Genomic DNA, 27,726 nt, shown 5'->3' with positions numbered 1-27,726 from the left:
TTTGCACAAGAGCACCTGGATGTTCCACAGCAGTACTGGCAAAATATTCTGTGGACAAATGAAACCAAAGTTGAGTTGTTTGGAAGAAACACACAACACTATGTGTGGAGAAAAAGAGGCACAGCACACAAACATCAAAACCTCATCCCAACTGTGAAGTATGGTGGTGGGGGCATCATGGTTTGGGGCTGCTTTGCTGTGTCAGGGCCTGGACGAATTGCTATCATCGAAGGAAAAATAAATTCCCAAGTTTATCAAGACATTTTGCATGAGAACTTAAGGCCACCTGTCCACCAGCTGAAGCTCAACAGAAGATGGGTGTTGCAACAGGACAACGACCCAAAGCATAGAAGTAAATCAACAACACAATGGCTTAAACAGAAGAAAATATGCCTTCTGGAGTGGCCCAGTCAGAGTCCTGACCTCAACCCGATTGAGATTCTGTGGCATGACCTCAAGAAAGCGATTAACACCAGACATCCCAAGAATATTGTTGAACTGAAACAGTTCTGTAAAGAGGAATGGTCAAGAATTACTCCTGACCGTTGTGCACGTCTGATCTGCAACTACAGGAAACGTTTGGTTGACGGTATTGCTGCCAAAGGAGGGTCAACCAGTTATTAAATCCAAGGGTTCAAATAATTTTTCCACCTGCACTGTGAATGTTTACATGGTGTGTTCAATCAAAACATGGTAACATTGAATTCTTTCTGTGTTATTAGTTTAAGCAGACTGTGATTGTCTATTGCTGTGACTTAGATGAAGATCAGATCACATTTTATGACCAATTTGTGCAGAAATCCATATAATTCCAAAGGGTTCACATACTTTTTCTTGCAACTGTATATATATATATATATATATATATATCTACATGAGAGGGAATATATACACGGCCATACAGGAAATATATACTAACTATAAGGGGACACATATAAGGGGGGCACAGATCATATAAGGGGGCACAGATCAACCAGGGACCACATATTTCCCACAGGGGCCACAATGAGCCCCTGTGGGCCACCAAGGGCAGATGTGCGCAGATGCTGGGCATATCTGCGCACATCATCCTATGATGTTGCAGTCAATGCATGCATATATATCATACATGCATGCACGTGTTTGCATGCATATATGGATATATATGCATACGTCTCAACCCTTCCTCAACAGTGTATTCTGCTTTCAGTCTAATTAGTATGGCTGGCTTAAACCGTCTAGTGGCATGCTCAACCTGCGGCCCTCCAGCTGTTGTAAAACTACAACTCCCACAATGCGCTGCTGTAGGCTGATAGCTGTAGGCTGTTCAGGCATGCTGGGAGTTGTAGTTTTGCAACAGCTGGAGGGCCGCAGGTTGAGCATGCCTGGTAGTCAGACCACCTGGTTACATACTAATATGTGTCTGAAATCTCTGTAAACCCAATCTTACTAAAACATTTATCTATACGGGATGGTAACTGATGTCTAAATCGATACTACACATTGAAGAGTCACTAATCCCCAATATAATGTGTTTAAATGTGTGAAAAAAAATTAACTACCAAGTGGCACCCAGACTCTTCTTGGACATATGCCTGTTCACCACCTTAGCTTAATTAGGCCTGGTGCATCTCCAAATATATTTAAGAATAATCTGGCTGTAATCTTGCCAAGTCTTTTTGGCAGACAAATCACTTTTACAGTCTTTATAATAGTACCAGGCAGGAAATTTCATGCTTCTTCAGTTCCTGTTATAATTATGGATATAGTTGGCTGGAATATGCCTAGGGTACAAAGGTTAATCTATTTATTCTTAAGATAAAAGCAGTCAAGCATTAGAAAAGATTAGAATGGTACTTTTCGGATTGCTTCACGCAGTTTTTGTGGCAGAGTTTCATGTAGATTTAGGGCGCAAAGCCAGAAGTGGATTCAAATTGAATGGGAATTACAATGGAAGAACTTATACATCTCCTTCCTACTGGAACCACTTCTGGCTTTGGTTCAAAAAACTGCATCTAATACTACAATGCATTTTTTTTGCCAAAAAAATGCTGTGTGTGAAACCTATCTTAAGGGGCGTTTGTCGCCACATACTTCTCAATTAAACCAGCTGACAACGGAGATGTGCACTTGTTGGATGAATAAAATGCTGTTTGTCCCATCTCGTTTAGTGGCTGCAATGTGGAGAAATCAACATTTTTATAATCTGCAAATTAGCTCCTTGGTGCCATTGCACCTCATTGCACCCAGAGGCTCTGCTTCCTTGCTTCTAGTCCATGCCCCTACCACTTTGACTGTACATGTGCCAGCCATCTTCTGTACTCTACTGCGTCTCCACCGATTGTGTAGTCAAACATCCAATTGTGTGACTTCAAGCAGGGACGGACTGGGAACTTAAAGTGGCCCTGGAAAATAAAATAAAAATTGGCCTATGTTTTAGGTGGGTCCAAACTGACGGAACGTGTGGCAACACAAGTAGGGCCAACATAAGTAGGCAGGGCCAGCAATACTGTAGTGCAGGACCATTCACCAGGACCTGCGCTGATGTCACCACGCTCACCACGTGGTGAGCGCGATTACATCATCAAAGCTCCTTTTGCAGGTCCTGTAAGAAAAAGAAAGAAGACGATGGCGGCTGATGAGGTGTGTTAATTTTTTAAATTTTTTAACCCCTCAAGGCACATTTTACTAAGCATTCTGTATTAAGAATGCTATTATTTTCCCTTATAGCAATGTTATAAGGGAAAATGATAAAATCTACACAACACCGAACCCAAACCTGAACTTCAGTGAAGAAGTTCGGTTCTGGGTACCAAATTCAGTTTTTTATCACACGCTTGCAAAATGCATTGCACTTGCGCGAAAAAACTGACTGAAATTGCGTGCGCACTCACGTGGGTTTCCAGCGATGCACCCGGGACGCATCCAGAGAAAATCCGGGATGCCAGTCTGAAAGAGGCCTTAATGTTCTGAAATTCTGGATATTGTAGAGTACAATACTTGATACTGGTTCATAATAATGCTTTTTAAAATTGTCTCTTGAGAACCTTTAGAATTTTATTCAGTTTTTCATTATTATACCATGAAATTTCTGAATAAATTTGAAATACTCATTGGACTTCATCTCACATGACAATCATCTCATATTAGTTTAATAAGATACATTTATTAATACATTTAAATAAAAATCAGATATTTTTTTTTTTAATTAGAACAGGTATAATGTCAAAAGATCAATTAACTATGAGTCAGGGATTAATCTGTGCCCAGAGAGGGAGACGAGACCTCTTGGTGACCAGGGAAATTGATTTAAAATCGTCGTATTTAGTGCTTTTATAGATGATCCGCATTTAGCCTCGGTTAATAAAGAAGAGAAAGGTTGCATGTAAGGGTACTTTCACACTAGCGTTATTCTTTTCCGGTATTAAAATCCGGTAAAGGGTCTCAATACCGGAAAAAAACGCATCAGTTTTGTCCTAATGCATTCTGAATGGAAAGCAATCCGTTCAGTATGCATCAGGATGTCTTCCGTTCCGTCCCTTGCACAGTATTTGACCGGACAAAATACAGCAGCATGCTGCAGTATTTTTTCCGCCCAAAATCCTGGAACAATACCGCACTTGCCGACTCCGGCATTCATTTCCATAGAGCTGTATTAATGCCAAGTGTTCCGGAAATTGTCGCATCGCCGGACCTGCCGTCTAACAGATCTGGAAAAGAAAGCTTTCCGTTTGTACACGGCTTGCCGGATCTGGCAGGCAGTTCCGTTGCCAGAACTGCCTGCCGGAATCAAAAAACGCTAGTGTGAAAGTACCCTAAGCCAAGGGCTAAGATTTCTTTAAAATGTGATATTCATCTTTGAACACCATTTTATACTGTAGTATACATATAGAATTACTCATATCATTATTTTGCAGGCTTCAGAGCTCAAATCTCAGAGCATCCGTTCAGTTCTTCATATCTCATCATCTAATTGACTTGATGCAGAACTGGCAGCTATCTCTGTATGCACAACAATATGGGGAATGCTGTCAATCTAAGTAAGGCTATCCACAGAACTAATAAGCGTAGAACGAGCAGGAATTTAAATGAGTACAAGTACAAATTATATTAAATCTGTTCCTACAAATCTGTAAATTTGCTCAGCTCCTCCTGCACAATAACAGGTTGCCTGCAGATCAGACACTGTGTTCAGTGTCACAACTTCCCATTAGCAAAATACTATGAAAGTTGGGCATGTTTTCTGCACAGGATGGTTTTAAAGCTTGATCGCCACTAGGAGGGGCTATGCGCATGTAATATATAATAAGCAGAGCTCTATAAATCAATGCAAACCATGCTAAATCATTTTACAAAAATGTGATGCTTTGTACATGATGATAGACTTTGTAATAAAGAGCTGGTATACAATATAAAACATTTCAATTTTATTTTTCAGCTACAAATGTTTCATTTTTTTTTTGCTACTTTTCCGTTAGCAGCCTTTATTAAAGCTCCATCATTTTTAGATGAGTCTTGTCACCTTGAAGAACATTTACCTATAAAAAAATCACTCTCGTCTTACTCACATGGTTAAGAATTATATTCAGCTGTTTCTCAAAGGGCATAAAACCATACAAGATAACTGCCAGCAACTGATATAATGATATAATTAGTATAAGAATTATATGACCATGACATCGAACCATACAACTAAACCTACAAAAATTGCTAGTCTGCATGATAATCATGAAAAATGCTTTATTAAACAATTAATGAAGAAAAGTTTAAAAACAGTGCCGGAAAAATGGCGACATCACTGCAGCAAACCATATGGGCAATAACATGCATCAAATGAATATAAAGATACCACAACACATTGCAAGTGCAAGTAATGGCCGTAATAATATAAAAAACTGAATGGTTGCCCATAGTGTATCTCCGTCCTTCATCTGGGGGTGGTGTCATCACTGCAGAGCATGATTTAAATGGCACCCAACCAATCAAACATAAAGATAGTCACCTGTTTTACATTTATATAAGATGAGATGTAATCAATACCCTCCTCATGGGTCACATGATTAGCCATCCTCTCACATGATGACATGGACGGTTCTGCGAGATCTTGACCGCGGCATTAATTTATTTGAGGCACCTGCTCAGGCTAAAGTAGTACCATATTGCCCCCTCTGGTGAAAAAGCATAATGCATCTCCTCCCAGACGAAGGATCGTGAAACGTGCGTCGTGGTTGGCGCCATCCTGCATGATGCCACTGCTTTTTGTCTGGTAAAATCACTAATGTGACCTGCCAACCATCACATCTGTATGGCTGCTGCTGCCGCCTCCGTCATGCCACTAACACAACCTTCCTACCATCATTTTCTGTACGCCTGCTGCTGCCGCATCCTTATTGCCGCTAATGCGACCTGCCAACCATCATGTTCCTTATGGTTGCTACCGCCGCCGCCAACATGCCACCGCCGCGACCTGCCGACCATCATCTTCCATAAGGCTGCTCCTGCCTCCATCATGCTGCTGAAGTAAACATATAAAAGTCTCTCTTTACAGTACAAAATATAACGTGTAGCTCCTCTAGCAGCAGTAAATACAAAGTGTAAAGTCTGGCACCAGATGAGGAGGTATTGTGACTGGTTGGATTGCAGTTTAATAGCACTTGCAGGCACTTGTGGAGATAGGTGTCCACTGTGATACAGGCTTCATGTTTGTCTTGCCTAGTGGTTGTTTAGGTAGGTGATGGTGTCTGAGTTGTAGCCCCTCACCTTGTAGCAGTGTCTGTAAATCTGTAATTTCGCTAATTACTCTGCTGTCTTGTGACACATGCTTTTTTGAAGCTATGCTCTTAATTTTGAAGATCTCTCTGGATTGTTGGTCTCACAGGAGAGGTGAATCTGGTTTCTGAATATCTCTCTCTGGAGTGTTAGGGTACTTTCACACTAGCAGCAGGACGGATCCGACAGGCTGTTCACCCTGTTGGATCGATCCTGCTGCTATTTCGCCTGCTGCTATTTCGGAGTGGCGGTCTGGCGGCACGGCGAAATAACGGCAGGACAAATCCGACAGGGGGAACAGCCTGTCGGATCCGTCCTGCCGCTAGTGTGAAAGTACCCTAAGTCTCACAGGAGAATTGAATTTGGTTCCGAGGAGTAGGAGCTCTGACATGTGCTTCCTCACTCCTTGCTCTCCTGATAGGAACTCCCTCTCCTTAGCCCTGGTCCTGCCAACCATTCCTCCTCTGGCTGGAATAAAGGCATAAACACTTGAAAATACATAACATAACAATTCATAACATATAGAACACAGTGCATGTCTGGTATTATAGCTTATATTGATTCATAGGGCTGATATGCAATACCTGACTCATGGACAAGAGCAAGTGAAACAGGTAAAAAAAAATGCTGATTGCATTGTCACCCAAAACGAAGTAATGAAGTGACTGTCAGATTAGTGATAAGTATCCTTTATTGCAATGTGTATATCTGTAACTTGTTTCGGGGAATACAAATCCCCTTCTTCACACTAGACAGACATACTGGTAAGCACATAATATAAATTTAAATACACTTAAAAAGCTCCAAGAGCATCAGTGGGTGGAACCAAGGTGTGACTTTGTTAATTAGCCCATAGGACAAAAACGTTGAGATAAAATAACCAATAGTACAAATAGTTTATGTATAAACAATTAAAGGGTTTCTACCACCAGAAATACTGTTATGTAGCTGACTGATATAGCGATGCGCTAATGTCAGCACTACATAACAGTATGTTTCTAACATTAGTCCCTGCAGCCGTTTTTGTTAAAAAAGCACTTTTATAGATATGCTAATGAGCCTCTAGGTGCTATGTGGGCGTCATTAGCACCTAGAGGGCTCCGTCCCCTAACCATTTCAGCCGCCCATCGCGTCCCTCTAGCCCGCCCCGCTCCTGTTGATTGACGTGAAACTTCTCAGTATCTCGTACCAATTCCCGCGCCTGCGCCGTGCGCTTCTGTATTCTTCCGGCGCCGACTTCCTCACTGCGCCTGCGTCAACTGCGTTACAATGAGGAAGCCGGCACCAGGAGCGCGGCATTCACTCACTGCGCCTGCGCCGAATACAGAAGCGCACGGTGCAGGCGCGGGAATTGGTACGAGATACTGAGAAGTTTCACGTCAATCAACAGGAGCGGGGCGGGCTGGAGGGACGCGATGGGCGGCTGAAATGGTTAGGGGACGGAGCCCTCTAGGTGCTAATGACGCCCACATAGCACCTAGAGGCTCATTAGCATATCTATAAAAGTGCTTTTTTAACAAAAACGGCTGCAGGGACTAATGTTAGAAACATACAGTTATGTAGTGCTGACATTAGCGCATCGCTATATCAGTCAGCTACATAACAGTATTTCTGGTGGTAGAAACCCTTTAAGTTTATGAAATCAAATTAAAAAAGATACCAATTCATACGTGTTTAGCAATGATAATAAATAAATATAAAGTATAGGGCGCATAGCAAGGGGACGATCTTTTTAACAATAAATCCATGGCGAGGAGGGGGAGAGGACAGCACATGTGCTCTGTCATTCCTCCTGCAGACAAGTGCTTATAGGTAAAGGACTCCTAGGAATACTATCTGGATGAAAATGGGGCCAGTGATTATCAGGTGAAAAAGATTGTTTTACAGGTCTGCAATGTAGTCTCTTCTTTGTCCTATACTGTCCTATATTGACTATTTGCAATGCACCTATCATGGATTATTTATTATGGATTATTGAGTGTCTCGTAAAGCATGTAAAGAGAGGGTTCGAGGTTTACAGTATATAAGTATGTGATGGATCATACTGCTTCTACAGTACCTTATAATTCTAGGAAACATTGGAAAAGGGATCTGGGATCTATTTCAGAAGAAACATGGGAGATTATGCAAAACTCAGTATATTGTGGTTCACAGAACTCTAACCATAAAATGTGACAATATATGATTTTACATAAGTTTTATTATTATCCTCTGGATTTATATTCTTTGGTTGTAGGGATTCCTCTAGGTGTCCTACATGTGATGGGATGGGAGCCTTTTTTCCCATATGTATTGGGTGTGTTAGTAGGAAGTTGTAGAGACAAGTTTAATTGACTTTGAAGGTTAAGATGGGACATGAATTGGAACAAAATGCCTTTTGCTGCGTATTTAGCAGCCTCTCTACATTCCCTGGTAATACTGTGGTTAGGCCTCATGCACACAGCCGTTGTTTTGGTCTGCATCCGAGCCGCCGTTTTGGTGGCTCGGATGCGGACCCATTCACTTCAATGGGGCCGCAAAAGATGCGGACAGCACTCCGTGTGCTGTCCGCATCCGTTGCTCCGTTTCGTGGCCCCGCAAAAAAAATATAACATGTCCTATTCTTGTCCGCGCTTTGCGGACAAGAATAGGCATTTATATTGAAGGCTGTCCGTGCCGTTCTGCAAATTGCTGAAAATTCATGATTTGCCGGAGGCAGATTGTACTGTCTAATCACGATCTGCTGCCAGCAAATAACTAGACAGCATGGGGATGAGCGATGGCATACCGATTGCTCCTCCCCATGCTGTGGAGGAGATCATTGAATGTGATAGCAATGGTCTCCTCTGCTAGCAAGCAGGCGATTACCAGAAAGGAATGCTTCCCTCCCGACAATTGCCTTCAGAATCGGCTGGTGTAATCCAGCCTTAACTCTCCGCACTCCGTTAAAAGGGCCTAAGAAGAAATATCTTGAGGTTTTTTACAAGCCTTGGGACATGACAAGGGAAAATAGCCAAGCCAAATATCCATCCATAGGCAGCTGTATAGGTTTAACAGGCTTGTAAAAAAGTTGGTTTGATAGGGAGTAACTTCCACAAGGTGACGCTAGCAAGATGATTCTCTCACCTTGGGAGATACCTCTTTGTATATTATTTTCCTATGTGCAGTACGCAGCCCTGCAGGGTGAGCGAATGTGAGGTCACAGGCGTAGTTAACAAACCGAGGGTTGCTCTTGGTACTCACAGTTTTTGTATACCCTGGGCAGGCGTACAGCAGTGATGGAGAGGCTGGCACATGGATCCTCTGGGGCACTCTCTGTATGTAGGGACCAGGCCAGGTGGTAGGTGAGGTGCCCTGGGTGTTGCAGGTTTAATGTGCCGGTGGCAAGATCCCTTTAAGTTCGTGACGTCAGTGCCGGTAACGGTGGCACACCGATTTTCTTGTAGTAATAATTGAGGAACACAAGTTGCAGTGAACCAAAACTTCCTTTTACTGAACAGTTTAACTATTTACAGTCTTTGGTCAGTTCCACATGTAAAAGGTGGTGACAGGCAGGCTTCATACATCAAATGGCAGGCAATGTTCTTGCAAGATACTCAGAGGGTTAAACACTTACAGATCAGGCTGCACTTTTCCTCAGAATCCTGTCTGTCTTTCTCCAAGGCCCGTATGCCCTATTGCTGGCTTTATCCTTGGTTAGGGAAAACTTCCTCTCGTATATGTCTCCTTGCTTTAAATATAGCCTTCTGCCCTTCAGCTCTCTGTTTGGCTGGAATAAACTTGGCTCTGCACTGTACTTTTATAGGAACTTAGTTTCTCAGGAGGCAGACTCTTCTCCTGGTGCAACTTCTGAGCTTCTTTTTGCTCAGGACCCTCAGGCAGGCTAGACTGTACTCACTAACCTCCTGGAATATACTGCACTAACTCCTTTCCTGTCTGGGCCTAACTATATATACTAGGGGGTGCCCTAGCTCCCTCTACAGCTTGGGAGGAGAAACTACACCCCTAACCGGCCTGGTACACAGGAATTAACATGGCATTACAATGCAATACAAAACACCATTCTTCCACAGGAGGTGGGAGCAACATAACCCTTAGTAGTGTCCACCTTTACGTAGTGGGACACTATATATGGAGCATTGTCTATAGGTCTCCATACCATGACGAGCGTCTAATAAGTCTCCATCCACAGCTGGTCTCTTTAAGAAGACCTAGCACCCTGCCTAAGTTATCGTTTTCTTTGATTTCATGGACTTTATACATATGCATATGAATTTGCATTACTCGTTACTTTAGCTCAATAGATTTATACTATGGGCTAATGAACATAGTCATGTTACAGATTTACAGATTGCAATAAAGGATACTCACCACTAACCTGACAGTGTTGTGCTCCCATCATCACTTCGTTTTGGGTGACCGATCTACAGTATTTTACTATATAATACTGGGACCAGCTCTGTAGCAGTATTCTTCATTCAGTCCATATAGAGGCATAACTAAAATTCATAGGCCCCATAGCAAAAATAGGGTCCCAACACCTAGTGTAGGAAAATAAAAACAGCAGCTAGGTATAATTGTACCAATAATAGTACCATATATCAGAAAAAACACATTCTAACAAAATTCCCATAAAAAGAGCACAAGGTTCTTGCACCTGATAACCAACCCCCCCCCCCCCCCCCCCTCAAAGTCTGGACCCCAGAGGAAATGCTATGGCTGTAGTTACACCCATAAGCATCAACTCTGACGTTACAACAGCTACCGGAGTTAATTAATATTTCAATACTTCTTAGGTTTTCAGGAGAGCTCATAGATACAATTTCAAAGTGACAATGAGTAATTTGACCCAGTCGCTCCACCAAAGCCCCATCCTCTTACCTGGAGAGGGATAAAAGCAGGAGCATTGCAGCAGGTAAGAGAGACCAAAATTGTCTAATTTTTTTTTTATTAATAAAATGGCGAGATAGGAATGATGTAAATATATGGTACGTTCCTTTCGCTGCTTTGCTTTTCTTTTTGCTTTCTTTTATAGACCAGCCTGATGGTACAAAAGTAAAACACTAGGTGCTTAGAGTAGACTGCCGTGAAGGCTGCTAATCCTTCTTACAAAGTTTTGCTTACATCGATTTCATTGTTATATCAAGGACAGACAACTTTTCCATCATTACTGAATTACACGACATTTACTGACACCTCCACTTATCCTAATCTGATTAATATTACAACTCCTACTATTCTGATTTGTAACCTCTTCTCAGATAGATGCCACTGTCATGCATACAGTCTATCTTGTTAAATGGCTTAGACAAGAAGACGAGCATAATGTTTTATGCAGAAAGGCTCTTGAGATATTTCAGTGCAATTTGGCAATCTATCATATAGGTTAATTACTTCTATCTATTCTCTGTGTATTCATTTCTCTATATCCAGTGCCATAGAGAAAATGCATTGTCTATATTTTACAGCTGCATGCACGGCTGTTTGTAGTATGCGGATTGGAATCCCAGTAGGACTTTTAACTTCCATTCACTAGTGTTTCAACTACCATGTATCGCCTTTAATCCAGGCTAGTGGAGGTCCTGGCCAAAAATGTCGGTCCCCGTAATAGTGTCATATAGTAGCTGATGACAATCTAATATGTACCAGGGCAGTACCACACTGTCCTCAGATGTCTCCTGTTGGGGGAAACAAGGCATGTTAGATTTTATTATTATTATTCCCTATCTTTTATTATAAAAGTGAATGCATGCTTGCTTTCCAGGTTTCTCCTAGTTAGAAGCACAGGAAGGAGAATAGAGCTGTACCTCTGTTAATAAGTGTTAGTAAAAGTTGCATGATTTTGCATGAAGCCATATTGAGATGCGCTCCTAGGTGTAACCTCTTCATAATCATCTGCTATGAGACCCAGAAGTTGAGGGAGCCCACCCAGGTGCAAGCACTATATACTTTTGTGCAGGGAATAAGTAACACATTGGTGGCATTTTACTATCTTTTGTTACTTTATGGGTTGTCCGATATTCAGTGCTATTATCCATACTGTTAATTATTGTTACTTATGCTGCTGTTTCGGTTTTACCAACATTTTGTGGTGGGGCACCACCTGCAGTACCACAGAATAGGCTACTTGCAAAATAGTTTATTGTTATGTAATGTCATTTGATGTATTGTATTGTACCTGCATAGTTGTACCTGTATGGATAAGTCAGGGTTAACAATCTTGTAGTAGGCTAGGAGATGAACTTAAGTCTGCCCCTAGCTTAGAGTGTGTGAGTCTATTGTTAGCTGAAGAAGAGAGTAGCTAAATGTGCTCGCTCCTCAGTAGACTAGGCCTGAGTCCCAGAGAGTCAATATATCTGAGATAATTGCATCAGGAAAGCCATCTCTACTTTGCTGTACTCCAGAAAGAGAAAGAAAGAGCTAGAAGGTCTAGAATCTTCATGGCGGAGCACTGGAGTCAGTCAGTAAGGTATTCATTGCTTAAGGCTACTTTCACACCAGTGTTTTTGCTGGATCCGGCAGGGTTCAGCAAAAACGCTTCAGTTACTGAAAATACAACCATCTGCATCCGTTATGAATGGATCCGGTTGTACTATCTTTAACATTGCCAAGATGGATCCGTCATGAACTCCATTAAAAGTCAATGGGGGACGAATCAGTTTTTTTACTGTGTCAGAGAAAAACGGATCCGTCCCCATTGACTTGCATTGTGGGTCATGACGGATCCGTTTTGCTCCGCATCCCAGGACGGAAAGCAATCCGCAGCATGCTGCAGTTTGCTCTCCGGTATGAAAACGGAACGGAATGCATTTTGAAGCATTCCGTTCTGTTCCGTTACATTTTGTCCCCATTGACAATGAATGCAGACAAAACTGAAGCGTTTTTTTCCGGTATTGAGACCCTATGACGGATCTCAATACCGGAAAATAATAACTCTAGTGTGAAAGTAGCCTAAGGCTGATTGAGACTTTACTACAGTAGGAGGGACATTGCTAAGACACCCTTAACACTTTGACACGGTCCTGGCCAACTGTATCTTAATACTGTACCTCTCACCTGGGAATTATAGACACTTTTTGCAAGAACCTTATTTCCAGCCTTAGATTCTGCAGAGAGAGACTTTAGAAAGATTTAAAGAAGGGGCAGTACAATCCCCATCATTGCTTATATACATACATAGCTATTGGGGATGATTTGCACTGTGAATTGTTTGGAAATCTGTTTTGATACCGTTAGATGTACTACTACTACCATTCTTCACTTTTGTAACAAGAGACTTGTTTATTCTCTACAACTCACATGGTTACTGACTCAAGCACCATTTGCCGGCCACAGCACCTACATCTCCTGCCTTCAGTGGCGGCTTGACCACCACCAGGACCACGCAGCCCTCTGGGCCCTCTTAGCTCAGGCTTTAGGGAATAGGAGCCAACAGCTGCTGTCCCTGCTGTTCAATCTTACAGGCCTACGAATCAGTGCAATGGCACAGGCGGTCGTGTTCAACGTGACCTCTTGCACCAAGTCTTTGGGCAATGCAATGACGTTGTCACTTCCGCCTGCACCCGGATCCGAATACTTTTGTATTTGCATGTAATAAAAAATTTAGCATAGCCACTGAATTATTCAACAAAATGTATCTATATAGCGCCACCTGCTGCTTTTTTTTTTTTATTTCTTTGTCCTGCTCACTTAGAAGGCCGCACATGCTCAGTTTAATCCTTCTACTGCCCCCTGAGCTGTGATAGGGAGAGCTGAGACACGCCCCCTGAGCTGTAGCAGAAAAGACACTCCCCTTCAGCTGTCAGCTTGATATAAATCTTGCAGAGCAATGAATGTGGAAATCTCTGGATCCATGTGAGGTACAGGGCTGGGTCTAGCTTTGTTGGAAAGAGATTGTCATGTACTATATGATGTCTGATTCTCATTTTTTACATAAGTCATGGGATAACCCCTTTAACATCTTCACCGTCTCTAGATTGACCTGCAGTTAGAGTCTGGCTATCAATACAGTCAGCCTCTAGTATATATTACTGCCATTATTGAAGTACATCACTAGTTGATACATATATTTTACTGTCAGGAAGCTGATTATTACCTGCCTTGATGAATTATAAATGAACAGTGGATTTAGTTTCTTACAGCTGAAAGCTTAATCTGACCGGTTCAAGAATAGAACACCAATTTATAAAAATTTACAAAGTAATATACTTCAACCTATTATTTCATTTTGTGATTTAATATTTCAATATGTCTCTTAACATCAAGTTTTAGAAAACCTCTCTGTGTTCAAGAGCAAAAAAAAAAAAACAGCATAGAACACCAGGGTAACTGGAACGAGGTATTTATTGGCCTACATAAAGAGAAATAAGAAACAATAAGAATAAATTGAATTGATGCTAAATCGCTTAAGCTGTAAGCCAGTCAATAAAACATGAAACAGAAAGGAAATGAATAATGAACTTTATCACCTATAATTGCCATTAGATTTCCCTAAGGCATATAAGCTTTGGCTGGTGGAGTTAGTTTACAGAACAGCAACATAATTCCTTAAGGTATCATACAACACAAAATTGAAACTGCTGTGTTCACAATTGCAAATCGAAGTCATTATACGTGTGTTATTAAAATACAGACTACAGATCACAATATGTTTTACTACTTTGGATGCTTTATTCTTACGCTTTTATTGAATTTTATTCTTACATGTAGACATTTGCTCTAATTTGGCCAATTCAGTCTAAAAAACCATGGCTGCCTTATTCTAGAAACAGCGCCATTCTTGTCCAGGAGCTGTGTGTGGTGCTGCAGCTCACCCCATGGGTGCAACAAACAGGGATGGACTGGCAATAGACTCTATTGGAAAATTTCCCTGTGGGCTGATGCCCAGGCCGCCCTCTGAGCCCTCTACACTGCCACTGGCCAGGAACATAGTGATCTGACATTCTCTATGTTAATTAACGCTGGGAGAAACAGGTACCTATGTACCAGGCCGCCAGCCACAGATGCCCTCCTGTCATCCTCACAACGCTGAGACAGTTGAATACTGCAGGTATAGGAATATATAGTAATACTGTGGTACAGTATTTTCTGCTGCACTGTGGTATGTGGTTCTGCTAAGGCAGTATTCTCTGCTACACTGTGGTATTTGGTTCTGCTGGGGCAGTATTCTCTGCTGCACTGTGGTATTTGGTTTTGCTGAGGTAGTATTCTCTGCTGCACTGTGGTATTTGGTTTTGCTGAGGTAGTATTCTCTGCTGCACTGTGGTATTTGGTTTGCTGAGGCAGTATTCTCTTCTGCACTGTGGTATTTGGTTCTGCAGAAGCAATATTTTCTGCTGCACTGTGGTATTTGGTTCTGCTGAGGCAGTATTCTCTGCTGCACTGTGGTATTTGGTTTGCTGAGGCAGTATTCTCTGCTGCACTGTGGTATTTGGTTCTGCTGAAGCAATATTTTCTGCTGCACTGTGGTATTTGGTTCTGCTGAGGCAGTATTCTCTGCTGCACTGTGGTATTTGGTTTTACTATGGTAGTGTTTTCTGCTGCACTGTGGTATTTGGTTCTGCTGAGGCAGTATTCTCTGCTGCACTGTGGTATTTGGTCCTGCTGAGGCAGTATTCTCTGCTGCACTGTGGTATTTGGTTTTACTATGGTAGTGTTTTCTGCTGCACTGTGGTATTTGGTTCTGCTGAGGCAGTATTCTCTGCTGCTCTGTGGTTTTTTGTTTTACTGGGGCAGTGTTTTCTGCTGCACTGTGGTATTTGGTTCTGCTGGGGCAGTATTTTGTGTTGTGCTGTGGTATTTGGTTCTGCTGAGGCAGTATTCTCTGCTGCACTGTGGTATTTGGTTTTACTGGGGCAGTGTTTTCTGCTGCACTGTGGTATTTGGTTCTGCTGGGGCAGTATTTTGTGTTGTGCTGTGGTATTTGGTTCTGCTGAGGCAGTATTTTCTGCTGCACAGGCTTGGACTGGGCCACGGGGAGCTGGTGAAATCCTCGGTGGGCCTTTTGCCTTCATATCTATATTAATAATCACATAGTCACTAATCAATCGCAGCTCCAGCTGCCTGCTGGAAAGCGCCACTGCCTGTCGCTGTAATAAGCAGTGAGGCACTCACTACAGGGCCAGCAATGAGCATGAGGGTGCAGCAAGCGGCCAGATAATCTCTGAGATCATCTCACCACTCCTCACCTTCTATGGCTGCTGCAGTGCTGGGGGGCCCAGCAGAATATAGAACACGCTGCGATTCTCACACAACACAGAAATGATGCATGAAAAACAACGCTCATGTGCACAGACCCATTGAAATAAAAGCGTCAGGACCCGCACGGAAAACTCACTTGTGTGAAAGGGGCAAGGACTTCAGGCTTTTGGCCATGCAGCAGCCGCTACTTGGGACAACATGGAGGCAAATGGCACCCTTCTACATTGCTATAACTTACCGCTAAAAATAAACACACAACTACTTCTTTGGAATAAAATGGTCACAATGCTTTTTAAGGGTAAAACCATAATAAATAATTTAATAAATAATTAAAAACCACCATCATCATAATTTAACGAACCAACAAACCATTAGATAAATACCGGAATCCACTCAGAAACACTGAGTGATACAGCCCCTCTAATAAAGCAAAGCAACAGATAAGAAAAAATAATTAGGGAGGGAGGGTGGGGCGACGATCCGGTCTTCTTCAAATTGACCCAGAAGCGCCACCAAACCCCACAACTTAAAGGAGAAATCCTTCCCGCCGAAAGCAGGACAACAAATCAGGATCCGGTGTTCTCCCACAGCAACAGCGTCAGCCAATCAGCTGTGGAGCTTCAGTTGCCTGGAAGATCTGTTCAAACCAGCTGGAACTGGTCCATATTTCATCCTGAGGTAAAATCAGAAATAAAAGAGCGGGAAAGGGGGAGCTAAACGCTCTGGGAGGCCCATAACATTCTTACGGCTGGGATAAGAGATAATTACCAACCCTACAGTTTAACCCCTAAGCTGCCACCAGTCAATACCAGCCATGGCACCTCAGGGTAATATAGATAATATAGCATTTACAGTCCATGCACATCCACAGGCACACGTAAAATATAAAGATTAAAAAAAAAATCTATTCCACCCAAAAATGTAATAAAAAATCAAACTGCATTTTATATGTATTATAGTGACATAGTGCTAAAGAGAGCTGAACACTGTACATTATACTGCACAGTGTATGCAATAAATAAAAAAAAATAAGCAATAGATTTACTTTCTTTGCCATTCTCTTGTGAACAAAATGAACAAGTTCAATTCACACAACAATGGAAAACATTTTTATTTTTTTTTACAACCGCCATTTTCAGTACCATTGCAGACTATGGGGCCATTCACTTGGCCATTTTTTTTTAGTGGTCATCAATAAATAGGACATGTCCTATTTTTTGGTCCATTTTGACAGCCAGGTGAACCCCTTTGAATTCAATAGGCCAATTGCCGTTTAGACAAAAGTGCGCAGGTATATGAGTGGCACGGAAGGCAGGGACTTAAAAAAAATATAGTGCCCCCTGTGTATGAAATGCCCCAATACTACCCCTCATCTATAAACCCATGATAATGACAACAAATAAAAAAATAAATACTCACCTCACCACAGGCATAAACAGGAACACTTTAGGCAGCAGGACCTGGCACTCTCAGCAATGTGACATCACAAGATCACTCTTTTAGGCTGGCTGAGGGACTGGGTGGTTAGTCTAGGACAAGGAATTTCCATGTGTGACTGCTGTCCATACTGACTGTAAATGGCAGACTAAGGGGTGATTTATCAAGATTGGTGCTTTCTACGCGTGATATCTCCTGCACTGCTTTAGGATGTGCCTAATTTTATTACGAGGTGCAGGCCTCGTCATAAATTAGGTGCATCCACCTGCAGTCTGTGCACCTAAACAGAAATTTACAAAAGCTCAGAGCTGCCATACATTTCTGCAAGGGCGGACTGGGAACAAAGTGGCCCTGGAAAAAAACCTCAAAGTGGCTCCAATGTTGTAGATGGGTCCAAATTGACAGAAGGTGGGGCAACACAAGTAAATGGGGCCAAGACAAGTTGGCAAGGTCAGTATTACCATAGTGCATCACAGAATACTATTCCACAGAACCAAATACCTCGCCATAAGCTGTCTTTTTGTGATGGCATCAATATGCCATGTTCTGTTCTCCTTCTCCAATTGTCTTTAGTATGTAGCAGGGGGCTTAGGAAGTGAGATGTGGGCCACAACACCAAGCCAACCCTACCTTCAGTATTGTGCCTGGACTTTCTATGATAATATCCCCTATAGTTCCCCCAGTAGTATGTACCCGGACAGCAGAAGTGAGGAGGGATTGGGTGGCCCTATGGGCATCAGCCCACTGGAAAAATTCCCTGTAGGGCTTTTGGCCAGTCTGCCTCTGGATTTCTGTATTTATTTGCATCTGATAGATTTGTCTCTGCTGATGGCTACGCCCATTTTCCACCCTTTTCATGCTCCCTTTTGGAAAAGTGGTGAGTGCAGAATAAAAAGAGGCATATGTGACCTTGTTTTTTCCAATAAGTCACTTTTCTGGCGCAAGGGAGATGATAAATCTTCCCTTAAGTTATCAACTAATTGAGTTGCTTAATGAGAAACACTTTGATATTGTGCAGTACACAATACAGTTCTGTTCTGCATGCTTTGTGTGCTAAAATGCACACGTTCATGCATGTGAGGCCATTTCTGTTTATACTAGTGGTAGAGTGGGCCCCCAAAATCAATTCCTCTGGTGGGCAGCTAGGCACCCCAGTCTGACACTGCTGCTGCACTGTAGTATTTGGTTCTGCTGAGGCAGTATTTTCTGCTGCACTGTGGTATCTGGTTCTGCTGAGGCAGTATTTTCTGCTGCACTGTGGTATCTGGTTCTGCTGAGGCAGTATTTTCTGCAGCACTGTGATATCTGGTTCTGCTGAGGCAGTATTTTCTGCTGCACTGTGGTATCTGGTTCTGCTGAGGCAGTATTTTCTGCAGCACTGTGATATCTGGTTCTGCTGAGGCAGTATTTTCTGCTGCACTGTGGTATCTGGTTCTGCTGAGGCAGTATTTTCCGCTGCACTGCGGTATTTAGTTCTGCTGAGGCAGTATTTTCTGCTGCACTGTGGTATCTGGTTCTGCTGAGGCAGTATTTTCTGCTGCACTGTGGTATCTGGTTCTGCTGAGGCAGTATTTTCTGCTGCACTGTGGTATCTGGTTCTGCTGAGGCAGTATTTTCTGCTGTACTGTGGTATCTGGTTCTGCTGAGGCAGTATTTTCTGCTGCACTGTGGTATCTGGTTCTGCTGAGGCAGTATTTTCTGCAGCACTGTGATATCTGGTTCTGCTGAGGCAGTATTTTCTGCTGCACTGTGGTATCTGGTTCTGCTGAGGCAGTATTTTCTGCAGCACTGTGATATCTGGTTCTGCTGAGGCAGTATTTTCTGCTGCACTGTGGTATCTGGTTCTGCTGAGGCAGTATTTTCCGCTGCACTGCGGTATTTAGTTCTGCTGAGGCAGTATTTTCTGCTGCACTGTGGTATCTGGTTCTGCTGAGGCAGTATTCTCTGCTGCACTGTGGTATCTGGTTCTGCTGAGGCAGTATTCTCTGCTGCACTGTGGTATCTGGTTCTGCTGCGGCAGTATTTTCCGCTGCACTGTGGTATTTAGTTCTGCTGAGGCAGTATTTTCTGCTGCACTGTGGTATCTGGTTCTGCTGAGGCAGTATTTTCTGCTGCACTGTGGTATCTGGTTCTGCTGAGGCAGTATTTTCCGCTGCACTGTGGTATTTAGTTCTGCTGAGGCAGTATCCCCTGCTGCATTGTGTTTTTTGGTTCTACTAGGGCAGTGTTTTCTGCAGCACTGTGGTATTTGGTTCTGCTGGGGTAGTATTTTCTGCTGCACTGTGGTATTTGGTTCTACTGAGGCAGTATTTTGTGCTACACTACAACATTGATGATTGCACCTACTTGTGATAGCCCCATCCACTTGCATTGCCCTTCCATATGTCAATTTGGACCTGTCTACAACATAGGGGCCACTTTTAGATTTTTTTCCAGGTCCACTTTAAAGGGAACCTGTCACCAGTTTTATGGTGTCCTAACTAAGGGCAACATAAATAAGTGACTGATTCTCTTAGCAAAATGCTGGGTCACTTTCTTTAATTGACCCAGTCAATCTGCCAACATCTTGTATTTAAAGCTCCAGCTGATAATGATGAGTCCTGAATATTCATGAGCTCCTGACTCTCCCCGCCCACCTGCTGCTGAATGACAGTTTTTTTCCATATGAACCAGCAGCAGGTGGGCAGGGGAGTGGCTATAGCTCTGAATTAAATATACGCTGGACTCAATGACATCACGTCGGACTCCAATCAGCTCATTAGCATGCGGCATCTTTGTGTGTATATTATGAGGTAACTATCTGTCACACCAGTAAGTGAATACATCTAAGGCACTTTTTAATAGTTAATGATTGTATATAATTAGTTAGATTATAATCAAATATCCACATGACAGGTCCACTTTAAGTTCTCAGTCTTAACCCTTGTAGCAAGAGACAATAATTCTCTCTTTGTTGGGCCTTGTGTAATGCACTCCCTCAAACCTTGCATTTGGTATAATTTTATCCTGTGTTAAAAAATAACTGACATTTTCTTCGATTTCTGACATTTAAAATGTTATATTAGGGAATGTGTTATCAGAAAGTGACCTATTGTTGAAATTACATTTTTATTTTAGACATATTTTGAAGATCTTTTTTGTGATATTATTTTTAATTTTCCATGTTGCTATCAATTAAAAAAAACCATTATAAAATCTTACAGTTTTTTTCTGGCAACTAAGCCTAAAAATAGATGTTACATCTTGGTCGGTACAGAACACTTTACTCCAGTTATCTGCTTATCATTACAGGCAGGATTAGAATGGCACACATATGTAGATAACACAAGATCTACTATTTACAATAGGTGATCACAGCTTTAATCCCTCCTGACCTCTGCACAGGTCACAAAGCAAGATGGAAGCCCCCATAATCATAAAAACAGATTAGAAAAAAAAGCAACACATTGCCTTTAATTTGATGTAATAAGGTACATAGGGTACACATCTACAAAAATTTCTTAGCACATTATAAATTCATAAATCTTCTTTTAGACAGCCTGATTTCAGCTCATAACAAGCACTGATTGGCTATACAACAAATCCATCGGTGCTAAGGAACTATTAAAGGGGCCTACGCACTCTGAAGAGGGGGGGGTATATGTGTGAACAATTATTAGTACTATCATTTATCCCAACTCAGTTTGCCTAGTGTCGCCAGCATTTTTCTGCTCATATAAAATATCTGATCAGCTTACAAATAAGTGCTTGCTCGCTTTTTTGACCGCTTGCTGCCCTGTTTACACTGGAAAATGACCGAGAACAAGCATTCTTGTTCATTTAGCCACTGAAAACAATAACTTAATAAATAATTTAGAATGTTTGTTTTATTTTTACTTCTATTTAGTCAAAGCATTTTCGTTGAAAAATGAAAAATTATTTTACCTGAATGTTTTCCAGGTGAAAATGTCCGAACAGAGGCAACGTTCTTTGTCCACATCTGGAGAGGCTTTATATCAAATTCTTGGCTTAGAGAAAGGGGCAAGTCATGATGAAATCAAGAAATCTTACAGGTACTTTTTTACTAGCATTTACTTTAAATGTGACAAATAATTAGTTAGGGAAGTTACTGCTTAGGGCTAGAGATGAGTGAAACTACTCAACATGATTGATGATTATTTGATAATGGCAGCCACCATTTTACCGGAAAATAGATAGAGAAGAAAGAATCTACCACCAAAAAGGTATCACTTTTGGACCATGCTCTAATTAAAGAAAAATCTGACAGTGCAGTGTGTTACCTGCTACCGTCCATTTACCCACAGCCATATACACTGCTCAAAAAAATAAAGGGAACACTTAAACAACACAATGTAACTCCAAGTCAATCACACTTCTGTGAAATCAAACTGTCCACTTAGGAAGCAACACTGAGTGACAATCAATTTCACATGCTGTTGTGCAAATGGGATAGACAACAGGTGGAAATTATAGGCAATTAGCAAGACACCCCCAATAAAGGAGTGGTTCTGCAGGTGGTGACCTGACCACTTCTCAGTTCCTATGCTTCCTGGCTGATGTTTTGGTCATTTTTGAATGCTGCCAGTGCTTTCACTCTAGTGGTAGCATGAGACGGAGTCTACAACCCACACAAGTGGCTCAGGTAGTGCAGCTTATCCAGGATGGCACATCAATGCGAGCTGTGGCAAGAAGGTTTGCTGTGTCTGTCAGCGTAGTGTCCAGAGCATGGAGGCGCTACCAGGAGACAGGCCAGTACATCAGGAGACGTGGAGGAGGCCATAGGAGGGCAACAACCCAGCAGCAGGACCGCTACCTCAGCCTTTGTGCAAGGAGGAACAGGAGGAGCACTGCCAGAGCCCTGCAAAATGACCTCCAGCAGGCCACAAATGTGCATGTGTCTGCTCAAACGGTCAGAAACGGACTCCATGAGAGTGATATGAGGGCCCGACGTCCACAGGTGGGGGTTGTTCTTACAGCCCAACACCGTGCAGGACATTTGGCATTTGCCAGAAAACACCAAGATTGGCAAATTCGCCACTGGCGCCCTGTGCTCTTCACAGATGAAAGCAGGTTCACACTGAGCACATGTGACAGATGTGACAGAGTCTGGAGACACCGTGGAGAACGTTCTGCTGCCTGCAACATCCTCCAGCATGACCGGTTTGGCATTGGGTCAGTAATGGTGTGGGGTGGCATTTCTTTGGAGGGCCGCACAGCCCTCCATGTGCTCGCCAAAGGTAGCCTGACTGCCATTAGGTACCGAGATGAGATCCTCAGACCCCTTGTGAGACCATATGCTGGTGCGGTTGGCCCTGGGTTCCTCCTAATGCAATACAATGCTAGACCTCATGTGGCTGGAGTGTGTCAGCAGTTCCTGCAAGACGAAGGCATTGATGCTATGGACTGGCCCGCCCGTTCCCCAGACCTGAATCCAATTGAGCACATCTGGGACATCACGTCTCGCTCTATCCACCAACGTCACGTTGCACCACAGACTGTCCAGGAGTTGGCAGATGCTTTAGTCCAGGTCTGGGATGAGATCCCTCAGGAGACCGTCTGCGACCTCATCAGGAGCATACACAGGCGTTGTAGGGAGGTCATACAGGCACGTGGAGGCCACACACACTACTGAGCCTCATTTTGACTTGTTTTAAGGACATTACATCAAAGTTGGATCGGCCTGTAGTGTGGTTTTCCACTTTAATTTTGAGGGTGACTCCAAATCCAGAACTCCATGGGTTAAAAAATTTGATTTCCATATTTTTTTTTTTGTGTGATTTTGTTGTCAGCACATTCAACTATGTAAAGAACAAAGTATTTCAGAAGAATATTTAATTAATTCAGATCTAGGATGTGTTATTTTTGTGTTCCCTTTATTTTTTTGAGCAGTGTACAATGCCAAGGCCGTAGCTAAATGCTCATGGGCCCTTGTGCAAGAGTTCAGCTTGGTCCCCCTTCCCTCGGTGCTTTGTGGCAAGGGGCAAGGGTGCACCTAGCCTTTCTGCTGCCTGAGGTAAAAATTTAAATTGCACCCCCATGCCAAATTCTCAACCTAACCCCTTCCCTCCAGCCCTACTGTTAAATATATACTTGGAAAACATAAAAACATACAGCGCTCTATATACCCTATAAAACAAATAAAGTAATACAGTGCCACATACCTCTTACATCAAGTGATGTAGATATTCTCTTTCCTCTACTTCTCCATTCAGACCAGACCACCATAATGATTTCTTTCACTCATCTCTTGTCTCTGCAGAGTTTGACAAACAGACATCTTCATTTCCTACTTTTTCATCATCTTTCCACCTGCTCAACACCCCAATACTGTGCCCACTGTTCGCCCTAATACTATACTACAAAAACAGATAATCCCCCTGAAAATATGAGTACCACACAGATAGCGCCCTGTCACACAGTGCCCTAAAAAGTAACTGCGCCAAGCAAATAGTGTCCCTGACACTAATAGTGTAAAAATAATGTCCCCCAAAAATAATTCTGCTACGCTGATATTGTGCCAGTGTGCCCCCCACAGTAATAGTGCTCCCACCAGTCCCACCAATAGGCAAAGAGAGAGTATAGGCGTGCTCAAACCCTGTCACACCAAGCACGGACCACGCCAAGAACCACAGCTTTGCTTAAGTAAAAAGAGAAAAAGGTCCAGCTCAGTTAAAATGTTACCTTTATTTTTCAGTGCAGATAAAAGCCAGTTACAGTCCCACCAATAGAAATAATTATCTCCCAGAGTTCATAGTGTTAACAGTGACCCCAATAGTAATGATGCCCCTATTGTGCCCATACTAGTAATCATGTTGCCCATAGTCCCCCAGTAGTAATAATTATAATGTTTGCCAGTAGAAAAATCCCTCCTAATATGTGCAAGTACAAAAAATCCCCCTTATAATATGCGCCAGTACAAAAAATCCCCCCTTATATTGTGCACCATGCAAAAAATACCTCCTTACCTGTCAGATTAGACCTCCATATTAGATCCTCATATAAGTGTCACGATCAGTGTGTGTGTGTGTGTGGGGGGGTCTCCACACTGAACACAGGAGGGAAGGGGAACAGTAACTGGGCCTGGAAACTAGGGAAGAAACAGGTCACCTCCTAAACAACCCTAATCCGGGACCTAACTACCTATCAATATGAATAGACCTTGAAGGTAGGAATATTCATATGCTGGAAACCTAGGCCCTTATATCCCTATAAGGCCCTGGAATGAGGTTAGGACCAGAGACAACCCATTCCTCCCCAGATGGACGAATGGAAGTCTCTGTCTCAGGCCCAGATACAAACAACAGGGAAAATAACAAACACAAAACAATAAGGAAAGACAAGACTTATCTGAAAGTAGAAAACTGGCAACTCCAGAAGCACCACAGAGTACAACCGACCAGCTAGTAAGAAGGCTGGAAGAAAATCTATAAACCGCACGTCCAAGAGTGAGAAGCGGCTACTTATGGGAAAGGTCATTCACCAACAAGCAACACCTGAAGCAAGGGGTGTGGCATTCACCAAAGCACAGACACAATAAGATCCACAGTGAACTTGACAATTTAACCCACAAGTTGTCAGTCTCTTCGATCTCCTGGTACCTACCACAGGAACGTCCGTGAGAATAAGATCCCCATATCAGACCTCAAATTAGGCCCCCATATCATATCCCAAATTAGACCTCCATATCAGATGACCAGAACAATCCGATTACACTTTGCTGCGCTGACTGGCGATACAAATTGCCATTATACAGCTCTGTGATTCCAGCAAACCGTCCTCATTAGGGTGCAAGTGTTGTTTGATACAGGCATTAACAGGGTTCATGACAAGGAAATATTTATATGTTTTATTTGCCTTTGTGCGGTGCAGTTATATGTTCTGGTAGCCAAAAGCAAGAGTGGGTACAAAACACAGAAGACATGCAAATATTCCGTTCACTTGTCATCTCTGTTTTGGATCTACTCCTGTTTTTTTAGGCATTAGCAATACTGATGGATTACTGACCAAATGCTGACCGAGTGAAGGCGGATGCTCCACAGACAGGATCCGTTTTTTGTGGGTTATTGTTCTGACAGATCGGAGGAAGAGCAAAATAATCTGTGACGTCAACACACACTTACTGCTGACACCCTCTCCACTCTGTCGGGGGGGGGGGGGGGGCTCTACTTGTATATGCGTTTAATAGAACAGGTTCTGTAGACATCTATGTGGAATCAGCAGACGATGGTGTAAAAGGAGTGCGCTTCTTCTTGGCGCTAACATCGACCTGTAAGGCTGAGTTCATACTTGAGTTACGTGGTTAGTTTTGGCCCCGTGACTGCCCAAATAAGTGAAGTGTGCAGTGATTCTAAGTGCGACGCCTGTCATCTGCATACCACAGCCGACTCCCTATGCGTGTTACTGCAAGGCACAGTGTTCTACACCACTATAATGGCTCTGTGCAGCCAGGAAATAGCAGTTTTTAACGTAATTCATCGCAAATTTATTTGGATCAAACCAAATTTTCCCCCAAAAATATGGGGAACCGGCGAATCGAATTTTTGAAAAATTCGTTCATCTCTAATGAAGGGATATCCTTCATCTCTGACCACAGAAACGTCCGGCTCACATATGGATAGTGGTTACACAACATTTAATTTCCTATAAACTGGATCATAAACCTTTTATTATGAAAATCACTATATAAAATTATAAATTATAATTATAAAGTGATGGCCTATGTCTTGTGGTGTCACAAATTTTCTAATTGTTACCACAAACTTTAATTTTATTATGGTAAAATCCACTCCCCAAGATTTGCAGTTCATGGAACTGTAAAAATGGAATACAAATATTTGTAATATTTGTAATAAAATGTATGATTATCATCAGAGAACAATGCTGTGCTAGCAGAGGCCGTCTGTGGAACATGGAATAGCCCTCTAATGAAATCTAATGGTGTATAATACACTGTGACTCACTCGAATACACTGCATGAAATAAGTATATTTACTGATGCTCAATGTAATGGTCATTAGAAGAAGATAATTTTATTTCTGGAGGTTAAAAGGCAGAGAGACATTTGGCACATTAAACAAGGGCATCTCTAATATTTTCATAAAGGGTTAATTCAAATGGGTACAAGAACCACTTGCTATACAGCAAGAACCAGAGTTTGGACTGTATAGTGTGCATGTAATCTAGCTGGAAAGGACAGAATATTATGAGCTGCTGCCTGTCATCCCTCTGCCAATCAGCTTTCCCAAAAGTGGTGTCCACAAAACTGATTGGCTAACAGCAGATAGATAGATACTCGCCTTACTATTTGTAATTTTCAGCTGCATGACAGAAACATCATACATTTACTCACAGCCTTATAATGGGAACCCTTAGCACTGGCTTAAAGGCTATGAACAGTAGAGCAGGGGCGGACACAGACTCAGAGGGTCCCTGTGCAAGGAATGTACCTGGGCCCCCCTAAAACCACACATACAAATAAACGTATACGTGCAAATAAAAAACATCTTGTTAATATGGGTCAATATGTTTACAGTATGTATATATACACTGCTCAAAAAAATAAAGGGAACACAAAAATAACATATCCTAGATCTGAGTTAATTAAATATTCTTCTGAAATACTTTGTTCTTTACATAGTTGAATGTGCTGACAACAAAATCACACAAAAATTAAAAAATGGAAATCAAATTTTTCAACCCATGGAGGTCTGGATTTGGAGTCACACTCAAAATTAAAGTGGAAAAACACACTACAGGCTGATCCAACTTTGATGTAATGTCCTTAAAACAAGTCAAAATGAGGCTCAGTAGTGTGTGTGGCCTCCACGTGCCTGTATGACCTCCCTACAACGCCTGTGCATGCTTCTGATGAGGTGGCGGACGGTCTCCTGAGGGATCTCCTCTCAGACCTGGACTAAAGCATCTGCCAACTCCTGGACAGTCTGTGGTGCAATAGAGCGAGACATGATGTCCCAGATGTGCTCAATTGGATTCAGGTCTGGGGAATGGGTGGGGCAGTCCATAGCATCAATGCCTTTGTCTTGCAGGAACTGCTGACACACTCCAGCCACATGAGGTCTAGCATTGTCTTGCATTAGGAGGAACCCAGGGCCAACCGCACCAGCATATGGTCTCACAAGGGGTCTGAGGATCTCATCTCGGTACCTAATGGCAGTCAGGCTACCTCTGGCGAGCACATGGAGGGCTGTGCGGCCCTCCAAAGAAATGCCACCCCACACCATTACTGGCCCAATGCCAAACCGGTCATGCTGGAGGATGTTGCAGACAGCAGAACATTCTCCACTGCGTCTCCAGACTCTGTCACGTCTGTCACATGTGCACAGTGTGAACCTGCTTTCATCT

At 42.6% G+C, this 27,726-nt stretch overlaps 1 protein-coding gene across 1 annotated transcript in view; it reads left to right on the top strand.

Moving 5' to 3' along the window:
* The first annotated feature begins 10,507 nt into the window (after positions 1-10,507).
* Positions 10,508-27,726, top strand: part of DNAJC5B (DnaJ heat shock protein family (Hsp40) member C5 beta) — a 105,128-nt gene continuing 87,909 nt past the window's right edge. The window contains exons 1-2 of the mRNA XM_040433398.1: positions 10,508-10,642; positions 21,304-21,416. Of these exons, the coding sequence (XP_040289332.1) occupies positions 21,310-21,416 (107 nt within the window). The 5' untranslated portion in view covers positions 10,508-10,642; positions 21,304-21,309. The remainder of the gene's footprint in view (positions 10,643-21,303; positions 21,417-27,726) is intronic.

The sequence above is a fragment of the Bufo bufo genome, chromosome 5, assembly GCF_905171765.1.
Source record: "Bufo bufo chromosome 5, aBufBuf1.1, whole genome shotgun sequence".
Classification (NCBI taxonomy): Eukaryota; Metazoa; Chordata; class Amphibia; order Anura; family Bufonidae; genus Bufo; species Bufo bufo.
Note: the sequence above shows the minus strand (reverse complement) of the source record. Positions and strands in the feature narration are given on the sequence as shown.